The sequence below is a fragment of the Tachypleus tridentatus genome, chromosome 9 (assembly GCF_004210375.1).
Source record: "Tachypleus tridentatus isolate NWPU-2018 chromosome 9, ASM421037v1, whole genome shotgun sequence".
In the NCBI taxonomy this organism is placed as follows: Eukaryota; Metazoa; Arthropoda; class Merostomata; order Xiphosura; family Limulidae; genus Tachypleus; species Tachypleus tridentatus.
In genome coordinates this window covers 146,424,700-146,450,787 of record NC_134833.1, presented here as the reverse complement: position 1 = coordinate 146,450,787, position 26,088 = coordinate 146,424,700, and the positions used below count along the sequence as shown (strand labels likewise).

Sequence of the window (26,088 nt, the reverse complement as noted above, 5' to 3'; positions counted from 1 at the left end):
CCCTGTTCTTATGAGTCCTCCAGTATTACAAATTGTATAAAAAGTCCTGTATTACAAAGGTATTAATATTCACTATTATTTATTGTAAGCCCTGTTGTAATAAGACCTTCTGTATTACAATTGTATTATTATTCTCTAGTATTTATTATAAACTTGTTCTAATAAATTCTTCTATATTAAAAATATAATAATATTCACTAGTATTTATTGAAAATTTTGTTCTCGCAAGTCCTTCTGTATTAGAAATCTATTATTATTCACTAGTATTTGTTCTAGGTCCTTTTATATTAGGTCCTTATGAATTATAAATGTATTAACATTTACTAGTATTTATTGTAAGCCCTGTTCTAATAAATCCTTCTGTATTACAAACGTTAAAAATAAATCCTTCTGTACTAGAAATATATTAATATTCACTGGTATTTATTGTAAGCCCTGTTCTAATAAGTCCTTCTGTATTACAAATACAATAATTTGTTTGTTTGTTTTGATTTGGAATTTCGCGCAAAGCTACACCAAGGCTATCTGCACGAGCCGTGCCTAATTTAGTAGTGTAAGACTAGAGAGAACGCAGCTCGTCATCACCACCCACCGCCAACTCTTGGGCTACTCTTTACCAACGAATAGTGGGATTGAATGTAACATTATAAGGGTCCCACGGCTGAAAGGGCGACCATGTTTGGTGCGACGGTGATTCGAACCCGCGACCTTCAGATTACGAGTCAAACGCCTTAAACCACCTGGCCATGGCGGTCCATATGTATTAATGTTCCTCCTTACTCGGCATAACCGATTCTTCGACCAATTCGAACAAGAATTCATCTTTTGAACTCGTACAGATTGAAAGGATATAAAATCTTTCTCTAAATCTGGTGGTATAAAGGTGAGATTAATGCTAGTCCTAAGTAAGACTAGTAGCAGATAGAGCAAGTCCCCTGCAGAATCCTACTAACATGACATGATATCACCCCCTCAGCCCCACAGAATGATTAGTTTTAGATTATATTTCTCTCACCAGTTTCAAACTGTGCCCAACCCCTCTATCTCTTTCTGAATCCAGCTGGTTTGAGATTATATCATATGATATTAGTATTATGCCAATTCCAGCTGGTTTAAGGTAATATCAACCTCTTGCTGAGACTAGTTAGTTTTCGACGATATTAACAACTTGAAGAACCAAGGTAGTTTCAAATTCCTGCTTAGTCCACCGGTTTAAGATTATATGAATATCCTAGAGAGTACGGCTAGTTTCAGACGATATGAACATGCTAACGCTTCCAGCTAGTTTTAGGTTATATCAGCTTCTCTCTAAGTATAGTTAGTTTAAGATAGTATGAACATGCCACTGAGTTTAACTAGTTTCAGTTAATATCACCCTCCCTTTGAGTCCAGATAGTTTCAGTCGATATCATCTTAAACTATCTGGACTCAGCTAGTTTCAGTTGATACCAATATGCCGCGAGTCCATCTCACTTTAAAGAATACTAATGCCCATTATAAACTTTTCATTTGAAACATTTTTTTTTCTTACAGTAATTCGTGATGACGAGAAACCCACTTGAGGTACAAAATGTATATCAAGAGGGCTGGTATGGGTATTAACACTTTTGACCCGGCATGGACAAGCGTGTTAAGGCGTGCGACTCGTAATCCGAGGGTCGCGGGTTCGTATCCCGGTCGCACCAAACATGCTCGCCTTTTCAGCCGTGGGGAGCGTTATAATGTTAGGTCAATCCCACTATTCGTTGGTAAAAAGAGTAGCCCAAGAGTTGGCGGTGGGTGGTGATGACTAGTTGCCTTCCCTCTAGTCTTACACTGCTAATTTAGGGACGACTAGCACAGATAGCCCTCGAGTAGCTTTGTGCGAAATTTAAAAACATAAAATTAACATTTTTACAGAGAAGACCGTTTTGACGTTCTTGGGATACCTTTTGTTAACCTGAAGATGACCTAAAGAGGTCGTACCGTTGCCCTCTACTTTCTTCTAATAAAACTTTTAATACCCATACCAGCAGTGTTTAAGATATGTTTTGCCTAACAGTTGGCGGTTTTCATAAAGCTCTCGCCGTTCAGTTGAAGTTGGATCTGTTTCGTAACATTATCTACCAATCCTCGACCAATTATGACTACAGCTAAGCCTTTAGAATGCTGCAAAAATAGGCTAGCAGTGTGAGCTCGTTATGGTTTTAAAAGTAATAAAAGGTTTCGTCTCGAACTCGTCCATGAAAATAATACGGATAAGGTGACTGCCGAGCGAGCACGTGGAATATCCGGATTTTAATTAAAACAGAAATTCGTGGTTACTTGAGACGTCGCTTCTAGTCTGGTGTTGCAATAATAAGGTTACGGAGAAGATCGTGGAGGGATGTCTGACACATGCACACATGTGTCACGTGCACAAAACGTGCACACAAGAAAAACTAACAAATTAACAAACGCATCCAGTGCTTAATAAATAGAAAGCTACTCGTTATACGAAACCTAATCACTACATGCTAGGAAGCCTTATTATTGTGGAATATAAAAAGGATTGGTTATAAAGTCCTTTAATCTGATCGATATAAAAATTAAGCGTGAATGAAATTAGATAAATCGACTTTGGATCTCAAGTTTCTTCCATTTGACGCTTTTTTTTTTGTTATTTGTTTTTGAATTTCACACAAAGCTACTCGAGGGCTATCTGTGCTAGCCGTCCCTAATTTAGTAGTGTAAGACTAAAGGGAAGGCAACTAGTCATCACCACCCACCGCCAACTCTTGAACTACTCTTTTACCAACGAATAGCCGGATTGACCGTCACATTATAACGCCCCCACGGCTGAAAGGGTGAGCATGTTTGGCGCGACGGGGATGCGAACCCGCGACCCTCAGATTACGAGTCGCACGCCTTGACACGCTTGGCCATGCTTGACGCATTTAAAACGTAGAATAACACGACACTTTGTTAAGGAAATGGTTTAGTTAAAATAACACTAGTACTAAGAGAACACCACACATGCTCGCCCTTTCAGCCGTGAGGGCGTTATAATGTGACGGTCAAGCCCACTATTCGTTGGTAAAAGAGTAGCCCCAGAGTCGGTGGTGGGTGATGATGACAAGCTGCCTTCCCTCTTGTCTTTCACTGCTAAATTCGAGACGGCTTGCACAGATAGCCCTAGTGTAGCTTTGTGCGAAATTTAAAAAAACAAACTAAGAGAAATTCATATAAATAATAATCTTGTGGCGAATGATTTTTGTTATTATTGTTGCTTTTTTGTGGAAATCATATATATTTTAAAAGTAGACCCGTGTTAAAGTTCGTTAAGCTTATGAAATATTATTATGTATACTTCGCAATAGTCTATAAGAAATACTTTATTGTCAAGTCGAGGAGACATTTAGGGCGAGCTCTTATTACCTTCAATTGTAGTGTTCTTTATAAAGTCACAACTGATTTTCAAAATACACATACTAACAAGTTGTGTTGTTTAAATGAAACAGCTAAGTTACAGTTTTGAAGTGGCTTGTTTATTTTTTACTGAACCTTTTTAACACCTCTTCAACTGCTCGTGTGACCATCATCAGGTACTGTACGTGATGATGACCGCACGTGTGGTCGAAACGCTGTAAAAATGTGAAATTGAAATAAAACGAATAGTCCATTCAAAAGCTGTATCTATGGACTTTTATTTAACATGTATTGTGGGTTTTTTTTTCTTCACAACGGGCTTTCTGGCTGAATAATATTTGTACAAAACTAATTCAAAAACACAGCTCGCCAGCTTTTCCCGTCAACGACTCTTTGGTCATTTTTGTCTCACCGAATAGTGGGATTTCACCATCAATTTAATAATGCACCCACAGCCTCAAAGTGTGGAGGGTGCTTATGTTGCTTGGGGCACAAATAATCAACCCATATATTCACATTCCAGGCATGCTAGCTACACTCGACTCAAAACACGTGTTTGTTTGTTTGTTGTTGTTTAGCGCGAAAACGCAAGATTATATCTACGCTGCGTCCACCGCATTGATGAAACCCTAAATTTTAGAGTCGAACCACCAAAAGGAGGTTATGTAAAAAAAAGGGTGTATATTAAATATTCCATCTCAGTGAATGGCTTAAAACATGACTAATTATGTCAGTGTTATGAAAACTCTATATTCTGTCCCCTACAACTAGTAATAGTGGGAAAGCGAGGCTTATTATGAACTATTCTTAAACTTTGTAACTTGAGCAAAACTTACATTTCTGTGTAAAAGAGGAATCACAAAATATTTCAAAAATAATTTGATTTTTTTTTTCACAATTAGAAAATTAGGAGATATAAAGTTCCCACCAGAGGCCGCTATTGTTTTTATTATAAGCATAAAACATTTGATTTTCGTATGTGTACAAAAGTGATTAAAATGATTACCAGTGATCTGTTTGAGCTGATTCTTCCACTGACTTCATTACCAAAACGTGTTGGAAAAATATTCTGTGTAATTTGACGTATTGAAACCGCTTAAGACAGCTAATAGCCGTAGTTGTCACGGATCAACAGCCACTTGCCTCGAGCAATGGGAATTCATCATTTTATATTAAATTATAACGTTCTAACCATAGTAGTCTGCTACCATCCTCCATAGAATCAATATATATGTTGACAGCCATGAGCACGAGCCTCACCAAACTCCAGCAGCGCTGATACTCTGGCGGGAAAAGAATCGTAATTCACTTAATTTGATTTGAACGTTACGGCTTGATAACCAGTGTAGCTTCCCCGGTCAACATTAAACATGGCAGATGTAACCAGATATTCAGTGTGGGCCAAGCTCATGCAGTCCTAAGCTGGTTTCCGTTCCACAAAATACGCCACTGTTTGTATCATAGTGTCTGAATACACTAAGAGATTAAAGACTGCTCGTAGTAAAACTGTTGTTCGTAGGAGTTTTTAATGAACATGTCAAAAGTTAAGCGCAAGTAAAAACAACTAATTACTCTTCAAATCAACTTCCAACGTCCATCAGATCGCACGATAATTAATCTTTTTGTTAACCCTAATCTGATATTAATGACTTCATTTGAAACACCGGAAGGTAATTTAGCATGGTAATTTGTTTCACATTTTGAAAATGATAATTTGTTTCCTGTTTGTTGTTATTTGCTTGTCTTCTGTATCTGCGTTTTCCATTCAAATAATTTCACGCTGTACTTTCATTTTGAAATACGGTGCAATCAAATGGTACTCTTATTGTATATGTTAAACATGGAAGATACTTAAACAGTAAGCGATGAATGGATGAACCTAATTCAGTAAATATTTCCTACCATCCGAGTAGAGTTGTTGAAACAAATTATACCAAACTTGTAAGTAGATGTTTATTCCCTAGGAGTCAGCCGTAGATTTGAACACTAAAACCCGGGGCTGAGACGGACAGGAGACAGATAGACGACTGTGCACAACAACAAAGCAAACAAATGGACGTTACTTGAAAGGGCTAGAGTGACCAATGTCAGTTTAGGATAACAGAGGGATAAGGAAAAAACTGTCCATTTGAAATTTTTATTTTCTATCTCAACCCAACGAGCAGTATGAGACATAATGGCAGGAGAGCACCAGCTATTACTGGACAGATACTGAGAAAGTCACTTATTAAGGTTCAGAGAAAGAAACTGTCATTTTTACGAGTTCTCAACACACTCTACTCAAGTGGTGCACAACTGAGTTCTCAACACTCTCTACTCAAGTGGTGCACAACTGAGTTCTCAACACACTTTACTCAAGTGGTACACAACTGATTTCTCAACACACTCTACTCAAGTGGTACACAACTGAGTTCTCAACACACTTTACTCAAGTGGTACACAACTGAGTTCTCAACACACTCTACTCAAGTGGTACACAACTTAGTTCTCAACACACTTTACTCAAGTGGTACACAACTGAGTTCTCAACACACTTTACTCAAGTGGTACACAACTGAGTTCTCAACACATTCTACTCAAGTGGTACACAACTGAGTTCTCAACACACTTTACTCAAGTGGTACACAACTGAGTTCTCAACACACTCTACTCAAGTGGTACACAACTTAGTTCTCAACACACTTTACTCAAGTGGGGCACAACTGAGTTCTCAACACATTCTACTCAAGTGGTACACAACTGAGTTCTCAACACACTTAACTCAAGTGGTACACAACTGAGTTCTCAACACACTACTCAAGTGGTACACAACTGAGTTCTCAACAAACACTACTCAAGTGGTACACAACTGAGTTCTCAACACACTTTACTCAAGTGGTACACAACTGAGTTCTCAATAAACACTACTCAAGTGGTACACAACTTAGTTCTCAACACACTTTACTCAAGTGGTGCACAACTGAGTTCTCAACACATTCTACTCAAGTGGTACACAACTGAGTTCTCAACAAACACTACTCAAGTGGTACACAACTGAGTTCTCAACACACTTTACTCAAGTGGTGCACAACTGAGTTCTCAACACACTCTACTCAAGTGGTACACAACTGAGTTCTCAACACACTTTACTCAAGTGGTACACAACTGAGTTCTCAACACACTCTACTCAAGTGGTACACAACTGAGTTCTCAACACACTTTACTCAAGTGGTACACAACTGAGTTCTCAACACACTCTACTCAAGTGGTACACAACTGAGTTCTCAACACACTCTACTCAAGTGGTACACAACTGAGTTCTCAACACACTTTACTCAAGTGGTACACAACTGAGTTCTCAACACACTTTACTCAAGTGTTACCCAACTGAGTTCTCAACACACTTTACTCAAGTGTTACCCAACTGAGTTCTCAACACACTCTACTCAAGTGGTACACAACTTAGTTCTCAACACACTTTACTCAAGTGGTACACAACTGAGTTCTCAACACATTCTACTCAAGTGGTACACAACTGAGTTCTCAACACACTTTACTGAAGTGGTACACAACTGAGTTCTCAACACACTCTACTCAAGTGGTACACAACTTAGTTCTCAACACACTTTACTCAAGTGGTGCACAACTGAGTTCTCAACACTCTCTACTCAAGTGGTACACAACTTAGTTCTCAACACACTTTACTCAAGTGGTACACAACTGAGTTCTCAACACACTTTACTCAAGTGGTACACAACTTAGTTCTCAACACACTCTACTCAAGTGGTACACAACTTAGTTCTCAATACACTACTCAAGTGGTACACAACTGAGTTCTCAACAAACACTACTCAAGTGGTACACAACTGAGTTCTCAACACACTTTACTCAAGTGGTATACACAACTGAGTTCTCATCACACTCTACTCAAGTGGTACACAACTGAGTTCTCAACACACTTTACTCAAGTGGTACACAACTGAGTTCTCAACACACTTTACTCAAGTGGTACACAACTGAGTTCTCAACACACTTTACTCAAGTGGTGCACAACTGAGTTCTCAACACACTTTACTCAAGTGGTACACAACTGAGTCCTCAACACACTTTACTCAAGTGGTGCACAGCTGAGTTCTCAACACACTCTACTCAAGTGGTACACAACTGAGTTCTCAACACACTTTACTCAAGTGGTACACAACTGAGTTCTCAACACATTCTACTCAAGTGGTACACAACTGAGTTCTCAACACACTACTCAAGTGGTACACAACTGAGTTCTCAACACACTCTACTCAAGTGGTACACAACTGAGTTCTCAACACACTTTACTCAAGTGGTACACAACTGAGTTCTCAACACACTTTACTCAAGTGGTACACAACTGAGTTCTCAACACACTTTACTCAAGTGGTACACAACTGAGTTCTCAACACACTTTACTCAAGTGGTGCACAGCTGAGTTCTCAACACACTCTACTCAAGTGGTACACAACTGAGTTCTCAACACACTTTACTCAAGTGGTACACAACTGAGTTCTCAACACATTCTACTCAAGTGGTACACAACTGAGTTCTCAACACACACTACTCAAGTGGTACACAACTGAGTTCTCAACACACTTTACTCAAGTGGTACACAACTGAGTTCTCAACACACTACTCAAGTGGTACACAACTGAGTTCTCAACACACTACTCAAGTGGTACACAACTGAGTTCTCAACACACTTTACTCAAGTGGTACACAACTGAGTTCTCAACAAACATTACTCAAGTGGTACACAACTTAGTTCTCAACACACTTTACTCAAGTGGTACACAACTGAGTTCTCAACACACTTTACTCAAGTGGTACACAGCTGAGTTCTCAACACACTCTACTCAAGTGTTACCCAACTGAGTTCCCAACACACTTTACTCAAGTGGTGCACAACTGATTTCTCAACACACTCTACTCAAGTGGTACACAACTGAGTTCTCAACACACTTTACTCAAGTGGTACACAACTGAGTTCTCAGCACACTTTACTCAAGTGGTACACAACTGAGATCTCAACACATTCTACTCAAGTTGTACACAACTGAGTTCTCAACACACTACTCAAGTGGTACACAACTGAGTTCTCAACACACTCTACTCAAGTGGTACACAACTGAGTTCTCAACAAACACTACTCAAGTGGTACTCAACTGAGTTCTGAACACACTTTACTCAAGTGGTGCACAAATAAACTGCAAATAATAATAAATATTTCAGGATAAAATAAATTCATGTAACAAACAATAGAGGGCAGGTTTCGTATAAATTAATATATTTTCAACATTTATTCTGAAATGAAATTAAAAGAGAAATTTTCGTTTTTTTATTGTTACAATACTTATACTGACCCAAAGAAGTGAGTGTAATTCTTAATGTAACAGTATTTTATTAAACTTGCAAAGTTTATTCATATTTCTCACAATCTCAGAGTGGAAATAGTTAATGTTTGTCGCATTCGAACGAGGGTTGTCATTTTATCTTATTCGAACCAAAATGTTTCTAATTCTAGTAACATCGCTCAACAAAGACTTCCAATATTTTCTTTATAACAATTCAACTAATAAAGATATTCAATTCAAATAAAACTGTATAATTCAATTTATTATTTATTTCACTTTTAATATTTTGTCTGGAAGGTGTGCCTGGAACAGCCATCAGTGATTTGTGACTCGTAACACGCACTATAAAAAATAATCACGTTTGGTGTTTCGTGGAAGAATTTTTTTTTTAATTTATCACCTCACCTGTATCCGATCTTCTGGTAAGTCAGTTTTCAAGGATAACATTTCTCTAGCGTACACGTCCGGATAATGTGCTTCTTTGAATGCTTTTTCCAACTCTTCCAGTTGATAGCTCGTAAATATTGTCCTACATAGAAAATGATACGTTGCATACAATTGGTTTAACTTAAGACTACATTGTACCTTATTTATCTGACATATTGTATACCGTTGGTTTAACTACATTGTACCTTATTTATCGATATATATTTTGAATCTCACACCATGAACTTATTATCGTCTTTTCTTGCTTGAGGATTGTATCTTGTTTCGGCCTTCATTAAAACACAAGAATGTGTGACAGAATATTTTGTACGATGTAAACCGATACAACAATACATCTCAGTGAAGTGGTGTTGTAAACTACATAGTTGAGTGTCGTACCTAAGCCTAACTTTAAGCACTAAGCCAGCTTTGCTAGTTGAAGCCGTAGCGTAACTCCATCACGACAGTATGCAGCCGAAACGTCGGTAATTTCAGTATTCCTGAACTGAGTACAATTTTCAGAAGACATATCTTCTTGTACACCGCATTTACACAAGTGTCCTTTTATTTATTCGTTGTTAAGCGCAAAGTCACTCAATGGGCTGGCTCGACATGGCCAGATCGTTAGAGCTCTCGACTAGCAATCTAAGAATCGAGGGTTCGAATCCCCTTCCCATCAAACATACTCGCCCTTTAGTCGTGAAGGCGTTATAAGGTGAAAATCAATTCCACTATTCAATGGTAAAAGGGTAGCCCAAGGGTTTGCGGTGGCTGGTGATGACTACCTGCCTCTCTTCTTGTCTTACACTGCTAAATTAGGAAAGGCTAGAACAGATAGCCCCCGCGTAGCTTTGCGCGAAATTAATAAAAACAAATAAAACACAGTGGGCTAATTGTGTTGCGCCTACCAACAGTATTAAACCTGGATTTTAGTGGTGTGAGCCACTAGGGACATCAAGAGTGTCTAAAGTTTATTCAGAACAAGAATAAAATTCATTACAACCCACTATGTATGTTATAGATAAATGCGCTTTTGATATTCCAAGGTTTCTCATTGCAAGAATACCCCCATACCCTCATGGCCAGGTGGATAAGGCACTCGACTCGTAATCTGAAGGTTGCGTGTTCAACTCCCCGTTACACCAAACATGCTCGCCCTTTTAGTCGTGGAGACGTTATAACGTGACGGTCAATCCCACTATTTGTTGGTAAAAGACTAGCCCAAGAGTTGGCGGTGGGTGATGATGACTACCTGCCTTCCCTCTAGTCTTACACTGCAAAATTAGAGACGCCCAGCGCAGATAGTCCTCGTGCAACTTTGCGCGAAATTCAAAACAAACCAAACAAACCCATCCCTTCTCTTCACCTGGTAAGTATGCAGGTTTTCAATTCCAAAAATCGGTTTTCGATACTCATGGTGGAGACAACATAGATAACCCACTGTGTAGTTTGTGTTCGAAATAAGCAAATTACAACAAAACAAAAACTACATGAAATTATGGTAAATATATTTCATATAATTATATATAATTAGCAGTCGATCAAAGATGCGTGCTGTTCTTCTGTGATACGTAATGCCTTTCGATTTGTTTTGTTTACATTGTCACGTCTTAGTTTCGTCATTTTCAGAGTAAATTTCGAACTCTTTTATTTCCGTTAAACTTTTATTTCAGTTGCACATGACTTGTTTAATAAAGCACTGTTGAAACTTAATATAACTTCAATCAAACGATGAACAATAAAACATTGTTTGTTTCGTAGTTTATTCCAAACAACTCGAGAGATGTCTTTCTTGAAGATGAGAAACCCATTTGAAGTAAAAACGTATCTCAGAACGGCTCATATTGGTGTTAACACTTTTTCTAATAAAGCAGAGAACAATGTTTCGACCTGCTTAGGTCATCTTCAGGTTAATATAGAGAGAGTTTGCAACTGACCGTTGCCAGACACAAGTCTTAGGGTCGAAAGTAAAAACTGGTATGGTATTATGGGAACATTGCAGTTAGATGTTAGGCCTATCTGCGCCAGCTGTCCCTAGTTTCAAAGTGATAGTCTCGAGGATAGGCACACAGTCAAAACCATCGACCGCCATCACTCGGACTGCTCTTTTGCCAACAAATAACGAGATAGACCATTACATTGTAACACCCCCACGGCTGAATCGGCGAGCATATTCGTTGACGGGATTTGACACCCGTGAATCAAAGATTGCTAGTCGTGCGACTCAACCACCGGGCCATGCCAGAATTGTTTTAACGAAGATACTTGTCATATATATCTGTATACATGTAAGTTTGTTCTGGTTTAAGCGTTATGATGCACTATATACTATCAGCGCAGTATCAGCCGCAGGGATAGAATCCTAAATTTTAGCGTTCTAATACCCAACGCTCACGAGGGTGAAAACGAACGGAAGGTTTTATTGTTCCGCTAAAAAAAAAAAAGAAGGAAGTAACCGAAAATACGTATTTTGATCGTTTCCATAAATTGCTACCGCGTAAAATATATGAATACACAAAGAAGAGACATTGATTTTACATGAGCTTGGGTTTCTGATAGTTAACTTTAATGAGAGAATCTATAGCAAGTATTATGGTGGATCATTAGACGAGAAATAAACTCATATACTTAAGAGCTTTTGAGGTAATTGGAAACGCTGTCAGCGAATGGAAGAGAGAGGATACGCCCGTGTATTACTACCCTAAACAAAGCCTCTAATGTATTCTACAAGAACAACAGTGAGAACGTTGTATAATAATAGTGAATTGGAGAACCCGTCAATTAGGCCTGAACGTGCCACACACCACATCAAGATTTGTTCGAGATTGATTGATTTCTGTATGAATGGCTGTAAACGTTTTGTACATCGGCTAAAGGGTTCTAGGATTAATAATTTCAATAAGTATTTTACTAATATAGAATTCTCTCTCGTTGTGTATTATTAAATTCGCAGTAGCTGTCTGTACATTTCACGCCGTCAAAGCCTGTCCTTCGTCTCGCGTGACGTCATACACGTTGGTCTTGGAAAGAGAAGTAATATTTTATCGAGAATAAGACGACAGAATGAGACTTAGCAAATATTTGGGAAGGTCTGATTGAATTCGTGTAATGTGTTTAGTAAATGGAACTGGTCTGCCCACTAGAAATCGTTAATTTCTGTTCTAAAGACGTAACACGACAATGCACGTGGAAACGATTAGTTCGCGAGGAAACAAACACCTGATAACGCGAGTTTACAAGTAACGCGCCAACAGAAGTGAACGTGGAGGCTATTTTAAACTTGCCATCAAACTGTTAATTAATAGAGTGGACGCATCATCAATACGTCATCGATACATCTCTCTGTTGTAAAGTCAAGTGTGGTCAAAATCTTAGATTCTTTAATGATCCATGTTCTCACGTTTCCACTTATGGAAAAATGGTGCTACGTCGTTCCGTGGGGATCTTCTAGGAACTCCTCACATTCTACAAACAGATGATCCCCAGTGGCTCAGCGAAACCATTCGAAATTATTACAGTAAATTTCAGAATTCGATAGTCATGGTGGGCAGAGCGAAGATAGCTCATTGTTTACCGCTGATCAATAAACAGACTGAAAAAAAAAAGATATGTTTAAGAGAGGTATTTCTTGAATGATAGCAGTTAGATGATAAAGAGATACAAAGGAGGTTTTTCTTTATAAATTCAAATCTTACAAACCCATTGAACGATAATGTTGCTTACATAAGAAAGTACCTGAAGGTAAGAACAAAGTATCGGTGGTTTGAACTTTGGTATTTTACTGACGTTGTATAAAGAAGTGAACACAGAGAAGTGGAAATATAGGGAATAGAACATACAGCTAAGTGAAAATATAGGGAATAGAAGATACAGACAAGAAACACAAGAAGTGAAAATATAGATAACAGAAGATACAGACAAGAAACACAAGAAGTGAAAATATAGGTAACAAAAGATACAGACAAGAAACACAAGAAGTGAAAATACAGGGAATAGAACATACAGACAAGAAACACAAGAAGTGAAAATATATGTAACAGAAGATACAGACAAGTGAACACAGAAAAGTGAAAATACAGGGAATAGAACATACAGACAAGAAACACAAGAAGTGAAAATATATGTAACAGAACATACAGACAAGTGAACACAGAAAAGTGAAAATACAGGGAATAGAACATACAGACAAGAAACACAAGAAGTGAAAATATATGTAACAGAACATACAGACAAGTGAACACAGAAAAGTGAAAATACAGGGAATAGAACATACAGACAAGAAACACAGATAAGTGGAAAAACAGGTAATAGAACATACAGACAAGAAACACAGACAAGTGAAAATACAGAAAACAGAACATACAGATAAGTGAAAATGCAGGTAATAGAAAATACATACAAGAAACACAGATAGCGAAAATACAGGGAATAGAACATACAGACAAATGAACACAGATAAATGAAAATACAGGTAATAGAATTTACAGACAAGTGAATACACATAAGTGAAAATACAAGTAATAGAATATATAGAGAAATGATCACCCAGATGACTTCACACATAGACAAATTAACATATACACAAGTGAACACACTGATAAGTTAGTATAGAGACAAATTAACATACAGACTATTTAATACACTGTTGTTACATTTGTGATGAAACGGTAGTGATGACTTGATAAGGACTGTCAAAACGTGGTGAGTGTAGTTCACTTATGCACATACATTTTAAAATAATCACTTGTCGTTAACTGTCTACAAACCCCTTAATGACTTACCTGTGTCTTCGTTTTTTCTTCTTCTTTTTGTTCATACTGATTAGTTCTTCATTACTACCATAACTTCCGTGATCGGGAGAGAACCCTGTGAACGGAAAGAATAATTAATACAGTAACACTGCTCAATATTAATTACGTTAGAGTAAAGAAAAGAGTAGGGTTACGTTGGTTTTTTTTTCCCTAGTTTTTACTCACATGAGTCACATAAGGATTGGTTTGTTTTGAATTTCGCGCAAAGCTACACGAGGGCTATCTGTGCTACCCGTCCCTAATTTAGTAGTGTAAGACCAGAAGGAAGGCAGCTAGTCATCACCACACACCACCAACTCTTAGGCTACTCTTTTACCAACGAATAGTGGGATTGACCGTAACAATATAAAGCCTCCACAGCTGAAATGGCGGACATGTTTGGTGTGACGAGGATTCAAACCTGCGACGACCCTCGGATTACGAATCGAGCGCCTTAACCACCTGGCCATTGTCGGGCCGCCACATAAGGAGGCAAATATGTAACACAATGGAAGAAATGTCAGAGCGCGGAGATCTATTCCGTGTTTCTGTTATGTCTATATAAAAGTGTGTGTGTGTGTGTGTGTATTCTTATAGCAAAGCCATATCGGGCTATCTGCTGAGCCCACCGAGGAGAATCGAAATCCTTATTTTAACGTTGTAAATTCGTAGACATAAAAGTGATATTTCACTTTAACATTTGGTGTTGTTTTTACTGAACACCTTATTTTACATCAATTTTGAAAGTTTACCTATAGAAGAACCATAAAGAACATCTTATTCGCTGAGTGTTAGCTTGACATCAGTTTGTTTGTTTTTGAATTTCGCACAAAGCTACTCGAGGGCTATCTGTGCTAGCCGTCCCTAATTTAGCAGTGTAAGACTAGAGGGAAGGCAGCTAGTCATCACCACCCACCGCCAACTCTTGGGCTACTCTTTTACCAACGAATAGTGGGATTGACCGTCACATTATAACGCCCCCAAGGCTGAAAGGGCGAGCATGTTTGGCGCGACGGAGATGCGAACCCGCGAACTTCAGATTACGAGTCCCACGCCATAACACGCTTGGCCATGCCGGGCCTCTCAACATCGGACATGTTCCTCACGTGGTGTTAAGTTTGGCAATGTAGAGACACAGTTTTAATAATGTATCTCTTCCTGGAACCTTATTTTCCCTCACGCGTCATCAGGTCCATGTTTGTAATGTTAATCAATAAAGAGGAATGGTGATTCAGTTTTAATTATTAGGATATGAAAGCAGTGCTCACCTACGTTCAGTGATCATCTGCGTTCAGTGCTCACCTGTGTTCAGTGCTCACCTGCGTTCAGTGCTCACTTGCGTTCAGTGCTCACCTGCGTTCAGTGATCGCCTACGTTCAGTGCTCACCTACGTTTCTTTTTTCGTGACAATTTGCTGATTTCTAAATTTGTGTCGATCTTAATAAACATTTTGCCTGAGCAAAATAACATACGAAAATACACTCGTAACACAATTTGCCTACCTTGAATATTTCTCAATTTTATCATCTCTTCTAGCGCATGCGCAGAGTTACAGCCATTCTTTCTTTGTGAACAGTAACAGTACACCGCGTGATGACTTACTAATGGATTCTTAATTTAATTATCCCAACGTTTCAGCGCTGGCGGCGACGCGTGCGAGCGGAGCTAATAAGAACGCGTTCTTGCGTGGCTGGCGTGGCGAGTAGCCCTAACTTTGCGCTCTCCTTGATTTTTCTAAACATAAGAAAACTTGGACATTTTCAGCACATCTGAAGAAGACGGGGGTTCTAAACCTTCCGTTTTAATTTCAAAGACAAACTGAAACAATAACCTTACGGTCTGACTTTACGAGCTTAAGTCTATAACCGCAAAACAAATTCTGCTACGTGTGGACTCAGTTTCAGAATTTTAAATCAGCGTTAAAAACAAGAAGGTAGCAAAATTCCAAGTTTTATTTCATTTCATGCTAAACTATTTGAGCTCTGAAATAACGTGACTTGAAAGTCAGAAGTACGTGGTTTGGTAGACAGACATATAGATAGGTACGTTTCCAGCGCTGAGTATATTATTATATTATTTCTAAGCTACATATTAGGCTATTTGAAGAGGTGGAATACTTCTGTTATTGCTAGCAAGAACTCTGGCTGATCTCAATAGGACGTCTCTTATTCAAGCGAATCAATTTACGGCACAAAACCACTGAATGTGGAACAAGTAAAGCCAGTGAGATCACATTCACTTTGCAGTATAAAATGGTTCTTACTTCGCAGCAGAATCTTGTCGCTGAGAGGATTACAACAGCTCAATATCTACTAAACTGTCCGTTCAGCCATTCACTGATTGCCAGTTAATCTGCAGTCTTGTATTACACTGTGGACACTAGAGACTAGACCCGTCTATTGGATGGGGACACCTGACTCTCAACTAGTTCTTTCAAGAATGTCAAAGTAACAATAGTACATGTGAACAACCAACTATTCATTGTTAGACATGTGTGTTGATGTCGAATGAAACATTTAGGACACGGCTCCCGTTGAGAAATGATGAAACGAATTAATTCGTCGGCTTAAGAAGATGAATCTCTCGGATGGTGAACTCCCAAGCTTTTAAAAACCTCTACTTAGAGTGCTTCTGTTGAAGCGCTGATGAAAACGAGATTACCCGCTCCGTTTGGCTGTTTGTATTTTATTATGTGGCTTTATTCGGATGTCTTTACATCACTGATAGCACGTGCATATGATGTGCATTAAAAAACACATTCGATTTCTTCAAACTTAATTTACCTATATGTTCTAGCAGTACGTCAAAACACCTGTAAATGCTAATATACTTCAAAAGAGAAACTTTAACGGAATATTTATACAGTAACTAGTGGTGTACTATCACAGTGATATAAGTAAGTAAAACGAACCTTATATCTCTTCAGTTGGAAAGTTCTTTGTATTTCGAACTTCCAATGTAGATATTCAATGATAACGTTTTTATTGTATTCACATATCAGTAGATACTACATCATGATGTTACCTTTACTAGAATATACTCATATATCAAATGATACTACATCATGATGTTACCTTCACTGGAATATACTCATATATCAGATGATACTACATCATGATGTTACCTTCACTAGAATATACTCATATATCAGATGATACTACATCATGATGTTACCTTCACTAGAATATACTCATATATCAGAAGATACTACATCATGATGTTACCTTCACTAGAATATACTCATATATCAGAAGATACTACATCATGATGTTACCTTCACTAGAATATACTCATATAGCAGAAGATACTACATCATGATGTTACCTTCACTAGAATATACTCATATATCAGATGATACCACATCATGATGTTACCTTCACTAGAATATACTCATATATTAGAAGATACTACATCATGATTTTACCTTCACTAGAATGTACTCACATATCAGAAGGTACGACATCATCATGCTTTTTTTCACTAGATTGTATTAACATGCCAGTAGGTACTATATCGCGATTTTATACCCTCTCTAAATGGTACTCATGTATCAGTAGACACTATATCATGATGCTACTTTCACTAGATTGTATTCATATATCAGTATATACTACACGATGATGTTGTACTTTCAGTAGATCATATTCACATATCAGTACATACGACATCATGGTGATACCTTGTCTCGATTGTATTCATCTATCCGTAGATACCATATTATGATGTTACCTTCATTCAATTCTATTCAGATATCAATAGATACTACATCATGATGTTGTAGCTTTTCTAGGTGGTTTTCATATATCAGTAAATAATACATCATGATGCTACCTTCAGTATATTCAATTCATATATCAGTAGATACTACAACATGATGCTATCTTCACTAGATTGCATTCATATATACGTATGTATTACATCATGATGCAACATTCACTAGATTGTATTCAGCTATCAGTACATACTACATTATGATGTTACCTTCATTAGATTCTATTCAGATATTAGTAGATACTACATCATAATGTTGTACCTTTTCTAGATGGTATTCATGTATCAGTAAATACTACATCATGATGATACCTTCAGTAGATTCTATTCATATATCAGTAGATACTACATCATGGTGTTACATTCACCAGAATGTACTTGTATATCAGTAGATACTACATCATGATGCTACCTTCTCCAGATTGTATTCATATATCAGTAGATAGTAAATCATGATACCACCTACTCTAGATTATACGTTTTGAAGAAGATACTACATCATGATGTTACCTTCTCTAGAATGTACTCACATATCAGTAGGTACATCATAATGCTACCATCACGAATTGTATTCATATAAGAGATAATACTATATAATATTGTTCTTCCTTCTCTAGATTGTATTCATATGTCATTAGATACTAACTGAATCATAATGTTCTACATTCACTTAACTGTATTCATATATCAGTAGATACTACATCATGATGCTACCTTCAGTAGATTCTATTCATATGTCAGTACATACTACATTATGACGCTACGTTCACAAAATTGTACTTAGATATCAGTCGATACAAAATGAAGATGCTACCTTCAATAGATTGTATTCATATATCAGAAGATATTAAATGATGATGCTACGTTCACTAGACAGTATTCATATTTCAGTAGACACTACATCATGATGTTGTACCTTTACTAGATTTTATTCAAATATCAGTAGATATAGTATACTATATTCTGATGTTGTAAATTGAACAGATTGTGTTGATATATCAATATATACGACATGATGATGCTACTACTCCAGATTGTACTCATATACCAATGTATACTATATGATGATGCAACGTTCACTACATTTTATTCATATATAAGAAGATACTACATCATGATGCTACCTTTACCATATTGTATTCATATATCAGTAGATACTTCATCATCATGCTGCCTTCAATAGATTTTCTTATACATCAGTAGGTACTAACTACATCGTGATGCTACCTTCTTTAAATTGTGTTCACATATCAGCAAATATCACATCTTTACTAGATTCTATATATATTTCAGTAGATACTCCATCATTGTTTTTCCGTTACTAGATTGTATTCATGTATAAATAGATACTACATCGTGATGTTGTAGCTTGTCTAGGTTGTTTTCATATATCAGTACATAATATATTATGATGCTACGTTCACTATATCGTATTCATCCATAAGAAGATACTATATCATGATGCTACGTTCACTATATTGTATTCATCTATAAGAAGATACTACATCATGATGCTACCTTGTGAGGATTGTATTAATATATCAGTAGATACTACATCATGATGTTACGTACTCTGTATTTTATTCAGATATCAGTAGACACTACATCGTGATGCTTACTTTATTAAATTGTATTTACATATCAGTAGATGATACATCATGATGGTACGTTCACTAGATTGTATTCAGCTATCAGGAGATACTACATTATGATGCTGCCGTCACTAGACTGTATAAATATATTAGAAGACACTACATCATGAAGTTGTACTTTTTCCAGATTGTATTCATATTTTAGTAGACACTACATCATGATGATACCTTCACTAGATTGTATTCATATACTAGTAGACACTACATTACGATGCTAAGTTCACTAGATTGTATTCACATATTAGTAGATACCACATCATTATGCTACCTTCTTTAAATTGTATTGATATATCAGTGAATATAGCACCATGGCTCTATATACTACATTTGAGATTATCTTCTCTAGAATATATTTATATATCAGTAGGTACTTTACGTTGACTACCTTTACTAGATTGAATTCATATTAGAAGATACTACATCATGATACTATCTTCTCTAGATTGTATTTATATATCAGTAGGTACAACATCATGATCTACCTTCACTAGATTGTATTTAGATATTAGTAGATATGACATCATTACGCCACCGTCACTAGATTGTTATCTTATATCAGTAGATACAACATCATGATGCTACCTTCACTAGATTGTATTGAGATATCAGTAGATAGTACATCATGATGCAATTTTCACTAAGTTGTATTCAGGTATAAGGATATACTAAATAATGATGCTACCTTCAGTAGATTCTATTCAGAGATCAGTAGATATTACATGATGATGCTACCTTCAATACATTGTATTCCTAAATCAGTAGATATTGTATCATAATCTTGCCTTTGCTAGATTTTATTAATATATCGATGCATACTGCATGATGATGTTGTAACTTCTCTAGATTGTACTAACATACCAGTAGATACTACATCATGATACTACCTGCTTTGATTTGTATTCATATATCAGTAGATAGTACATCACAATGTTATACCTTCTCTAAATTGTATTCATATATCCAGTAGATACTACATTATATTTTTATATTTTCAGTAGATTGTTTTAATATACCAGTAGATGCTACGTCAAGATGCTGCCTTAATTAGGTTCTGTTCATAAATCACTAGATAATACATCATGATCTTGTACCTTTTCTAGACTGTATTCATATACCAGAAGGTACTACATCATGGTGTTGTAACGTTTCATGATTGTATTCATATAACAGTAGATACACATCACGATGCTACATTCACTAGATCGTTTTTATATATCAGTAGATAATACATAATAATGCTACATTAATTAGATTGTTTTAATATATCAGTAGGTAATACATAATAATGTTTTATTAATTAGGTTGTAATAACGTATCAGTAGGTACTATCATGATGATGTATCTTCTCTAGGTTGTATTCAGATATCGGTAGACACTATATGATGATGTCACCATCACTATATTCTGTTCACATATCGGTAGATACGACATCATGATGCTACCCTCTACTGAGTGTATTCATATATAATTAGATACTACATCATGATGTTGTACCTTCTCTAAATACATCATTCTGTTGTATTTTCTCTGGATTGCACATACATATGTAGATACTATATTATGATGCTACCTTCACTTGTTTGTATTCAGATATCCAGCATATATTTGTTACAACAAATATGTGCTTTCTATAAATATGGTCTTAAATGTTTTGAACAAATAAATATATATATGTATATAGACACTGAAATATGTCCTCGACTCATCTAAGATTTGAATATGGGGTTTCCATCCTTTCGTTGAGTAATACATCCACAGTAGTACCCAGTTTTCTTAATCGTGTAATGAAAATCCTAATCTTAAATTATCATGTAGTTCCTGATCTTCCTGGTATTGTATGATCTTGCTTTAAATATAATGATCAATTGTTCTTTAGTGGATCATAACTCTTCATGATTACGCCATTAAATGATTAAGCGTTATATAAGCTTGAATGTTTGAATTTTGTGTTTAGTATGATCTTTAATATTCATATTGTTTACTCAGCGCGAGTGTCAAATTAAGTTAATTTTAAAAGCGACAGTTATAGCAAATTTAAGTACTAATTGTTGACGAATCAGTTGTTGTGTAGTTCAAAGGTTGTTAACTAATGTTTTGTTGCTGAAGCTTTCTACGCTTTTCTCGTTGTGTTTAGCGATTATCGTGACGTCATATTCTCTCCTTGTTTGTAGACAGTTGTAAACTTCATTCGGGCAATATATGTACGTGACCAAGGAAAATTAAATATGTTTGTGAAAAAAGTTAATGAGAGATATAGATTTAGACTTGCTATTGAGTTTTTCTGTTACGAGTGTAAAGTAGCGATTTTTAAAGTTTTGTAATCACAGAGTGTATTGGAATAACATTGTAGAGAAGAATAATGAATTATGTCTATAGGGTTCTGAAATAATCGAACCAGCCTGTGTGGAATTTTGACGGAAAATATAATTATTTAAAGGTCTGGATACAACTTTTGGTGATTAACGAACAGTTTTATATATATGTTTCATTTGCTTTGAATATGCTTTATAAAACACGTGTATTTTGTACATGTCGGATTATTGTTGTAATTTATCGTCAACCTGTCACAGACACCTACCTACAGTATAGAATCTTGCCCAAACATGCGCAAAACCTAACACTAACTAATATATCATGACTTGCTGCATTACCTCATTAAATATTTAACCTCATAGGTCATATCTTGCTGTATCACATCATTAGATGGCTAACAAAAATAATAACTTGGTTTGGTTTGTTTTGAATTCCGCACAAAGCTACACGAAAGCTAACTGCCCCAGCCGTCCCTAATTTAGCAGAGTAAGACTAGAGGGAAGTCAGCTGACTAATCATTACCACCCACAGCCAACTACTGGGCCACTCTTTCACCAACGCATAGTGGGATTGACCATACATTATAATACCCCCATGGCTGAAAGGACGATTATGTTTGATGTGACTGGAAATCATAACTTATCGCATTACATAATTAGTTTGCTAACCAATAGATCATCATTTACCATTTTACATCATTAGATGGCTAACAAATAGATCCTCACTTGCTATATTACATCATAAGACTGTTTATGTCTTCACGAAAGGAAATATAAATTAAATAAATCAAGCACTGCATTTCATTATTAACCTTTTGATTAAGTTATGAGAAACTGGGTGATGTATTTCTTTACAAGAAGTGTAATACAGTAACCGTTCATTCATAAGATGCACGTGTGCTGTTGTTTTCCAGTAGCCTGCCAGTGACGTGCTTAATTTAACACAGTTACAGAATTAGTAAATTACCTAATTTACCATAGTTACAGAAATAGTAACTTACCTAATTTACACAGTTACAGAAGTAGTAATTTACCTAATTTACCACAGTTACAGAATTAGTAACTTGTTTAATTTATCACAGTTACAGAATTGATAACCTTCCTAATTTACCATAGTTACAGAATTAGTAACTTACCTAATTTACCACAGTTACAGAAGTAGTAATTACCTAATTTACCACAATTACAGAATTAGTAACTTGCTTAATTTATCACAGTTACAGAATTGATAACCTTCCTAATTTACCACAGTTACAGAATAAGTAATTTACCTAATTTAATGCAGTAACAGAATTAGTAATTAACCTAATTTTCACAGTAACAGAAGTAGTAATTTACCTAATTTTCTACAGTTACAGAATTAGTAACTTGTTTAATTTATCACAGTTACAGAATTGATAACCTTCCTAATTTACCATAGTTACAGAATTAGTAACTTACCTAATTTACCACAGTTACAGAAGTAGTAATTTACCTAATTTACCACAATTACAGAATTAGTAACTTGTTTAATTTATCACAGTTACAGAATTGATAACCTTCCTAATTTACCATAGTTACAGAATTAGTAACTTACCTAATTTACCACAGTTACAGAAGTAGTAATTTATCTAATTTACCACAATTACAGAATTAGTAACTTGCTTAATTTATCACAGTTACAGAATTGATAACCTTCCTAATTTACCACAGTTACAGAATAAGTAATTTACCTAATTTAATGCAGTAACAGAATTAGTAATTAACCTAATTTTCACAGTAACAGAATTAGTAATTTACCTAATTTACCACAGTTACAGAATTTGGAATTTACCTAATTTGTCACAGTTACACAATTTGTAATTTACGTAATTTATCACCGTTACAAAATTAGTACTTTACCTAATTTACCACAGTTATAGAAGTGTGAAAGGTTCTTTTTGTATGAAGAGTCTTAAGTTGTATACGTGTATGTGATTTATTTTATATTTTCACTTTTCTCTAAACAAACTATATATTTTACTATACATTCATTATGATTTTCCTAACGAACTGATAATCAAACATTGCTCTATGACGTATTTAATCTCGTCTTGTAACTAAAATATTAATTATAATGTCTGACCCGTGTATGTAGCTGTTCCTTTTAACTTTACTAATCAGAGTGTCTGCTTTCCTATTTCATACTTCTCTACTATTTCCACACTGTACACATTATTTTCACACTATACACATTATTTTACGAAGCGTGAAACCCAAAGCAACCCACTACTGTGTTGTGTGAGATGTGTTATAGAGCTATTTTTAGGTATAACATTTCGTGATTATTTATAATATTACAATGTAGTTAGGTGTAAAGATAACTATTGAGAACAACTCTTGGTGACGAGAAACCCACTTAAAGTACAAATGCATCTCAGGACGGCTGATATGGGTATTAACACTTATACTAATAAAGAACTAATAAACTTCAAAACCTTGAACTGTTGCATAGAATGCAACGTCTGCCGCAACTTCCATATTGGAGAAACAAGAAGAAAAATGGAATCCAGATTCAAAGGACGTACACGTAAAAAAAAAACATCTTCACACGTTTTTGAACACTGCAAATCAAATAAACACAACATAAACATAGAAAACACCAAAATACTAAGTAGGGAAACAAATAGAAACAAACAAAAATTCAAAGAAGCTCTTCTAATACAACAATTCAAACCAAAATTAAACCAACATAAAGGAACACCTTTATACTTACACAAATTAATAACCTAACATCTAACTTGAACAGCCTATACAATCCCATACCCGTTTGTACATTCGTTCTTAGCGTTTGCCCAGTAATGGTCAGATGAAAATTCTCTCTATGTTAGCCTGAAGATAACCTAAGAAGGACAAAATATTGTTGTCTGCTTTATTAGTAACAGTGTTAATACCAATACAAAAGAAGGACAAAATATTGTTGTTTGCTTTATTAGTAACAGTGTTAATACTAATACATAAGAAGGACAAAATATTGTTGTCTGCTTTATTAGTAACAGTGTTAATACTAATACATAAGAAGGACAAAATATTGTTGTCTGCTTTATTAGTAACAGTGTTAATACTAATACATAAGAAGGACAAAATATTGTTGTCTGCTTTATTAGTAACAGTGTTAACACCAATACATAAGAAGGACAAAATATTGTTGTCTGCTTTATTAGTAATAGTGTTAATACCAATACATGAGAAGGACAAAATATTGTTGTATGCTTTATTAGTAACAGTGTTAATACTAATACAAAAGAAGGACAAAATATTGTTGTCTGCTTTATTAGTAACAGTGTTAATACCAATACATAAGAAGGACAAAATATTGTTGTCTGCTTTATTAGTAACAGTGTTAATACTAATACATAAGAAGGACAAAATATTGTTGTTTGCTTTATTAGTAACAGTGTTAATACCAATACATAAGAAGGACAAAATATTGTTGTTTGCTTTATTAGTAACAGTGTTAATACCAATACATAAGAATGACAAAATATTGTTGTCTGCTTTATTAGTAACAGTGTTAAATCAAAAAGTTTTAATTATAATGTATGATCAGCAAGTGTAGAGAATTTCCCTTTAGAAAATGACTTGATTATTTGAGAATTCCGAGGATTGTCGAACCTCGTACATGAAACTGCTTATACACAAAGCGTGCTTTCTGGCAAGTCTGTTAATTAATTTGAGTTAGGCTATGGTTTCAGTCACCGGTCCATTTATAATAAGTCTGCTCACGTGAAGACAAATACTTCGAGACAAGGGAAAAGAACGAAAGGGGGTCAGAAAGTGCTAGTCACGTGCATTCGAACTTTGGACAAAGACTATGGTATCTGCACTATTTTGTGTTTAGTAGCCAATGGGAGAACTTCGAACGCTTTAATTTGGCCACTAACGATGCTAGGAATGTGTTAAATTACCATTTAAATCCAGGGCATTCAATGGGTAATGATTAATTTGGTGAGAACCCCAAAACGGTTCTATATAATTTTGCGACACTCGTTCACGAGGTAATCGGATCACATCAGTAACGTACCTCTACAAGATGGTTTTAAAGTGAGCAAAGATACAATAATAACAGTAAAAATTCCAGTTAAATTTCTTGACTTACACTTTAGGGGTTGGTTTCTTTTCTGTTACAAAACGATTTATCTTTAGGAAACGTTTTATAGCATACTTAAACAAAACATTGTAAACAGTTGTTTTATCTGTTATGGAACAAAACATTCTAAACAGTTGTTTCATCTGTTATTAAATAAAATAATCTAAACAGTTGTTTCATCTGTTTTAAACACAACATTGTAAGCAGGTGTTTCACATGTTGTTAAACACAACAATTTCAAACCGAATTTGATTTAATGGGTTTTTAACACTATAAGTTCAG

At 35.7% G+C, this 26,088-nt stretch overlaps 1 protein-coding gene across 2 annotated transcripts in view; it reads right to left on the bottom strand.

Moving 5' to 3' along the window:
• LOC143226612 (visual system homeobox 2-like) overlaps positions 1–26,088 on the bottom strand; it is a 97,552-nt gene that overhangs the window by 12,840 nt on the left and 58,624 nt on the right. For both annotated transcript variants that reach the window (XM_076457812.1, XM_076457813.1), the window contains 2 exons: positions 13,955–14,039; positions 9,153–9,276 (listed from right to left, as the gene is read on the bottom strand). In XM_076457812.1, the coding sequence (XP_076313927.1) occupies positions 9,153–9,276; positions 13,955–14,039 (209 nt within the window). The remainder of the gene's footprint in view (positions 1–9,152; positions 9,277–13,954; positions 14,040–26,088) is intronic.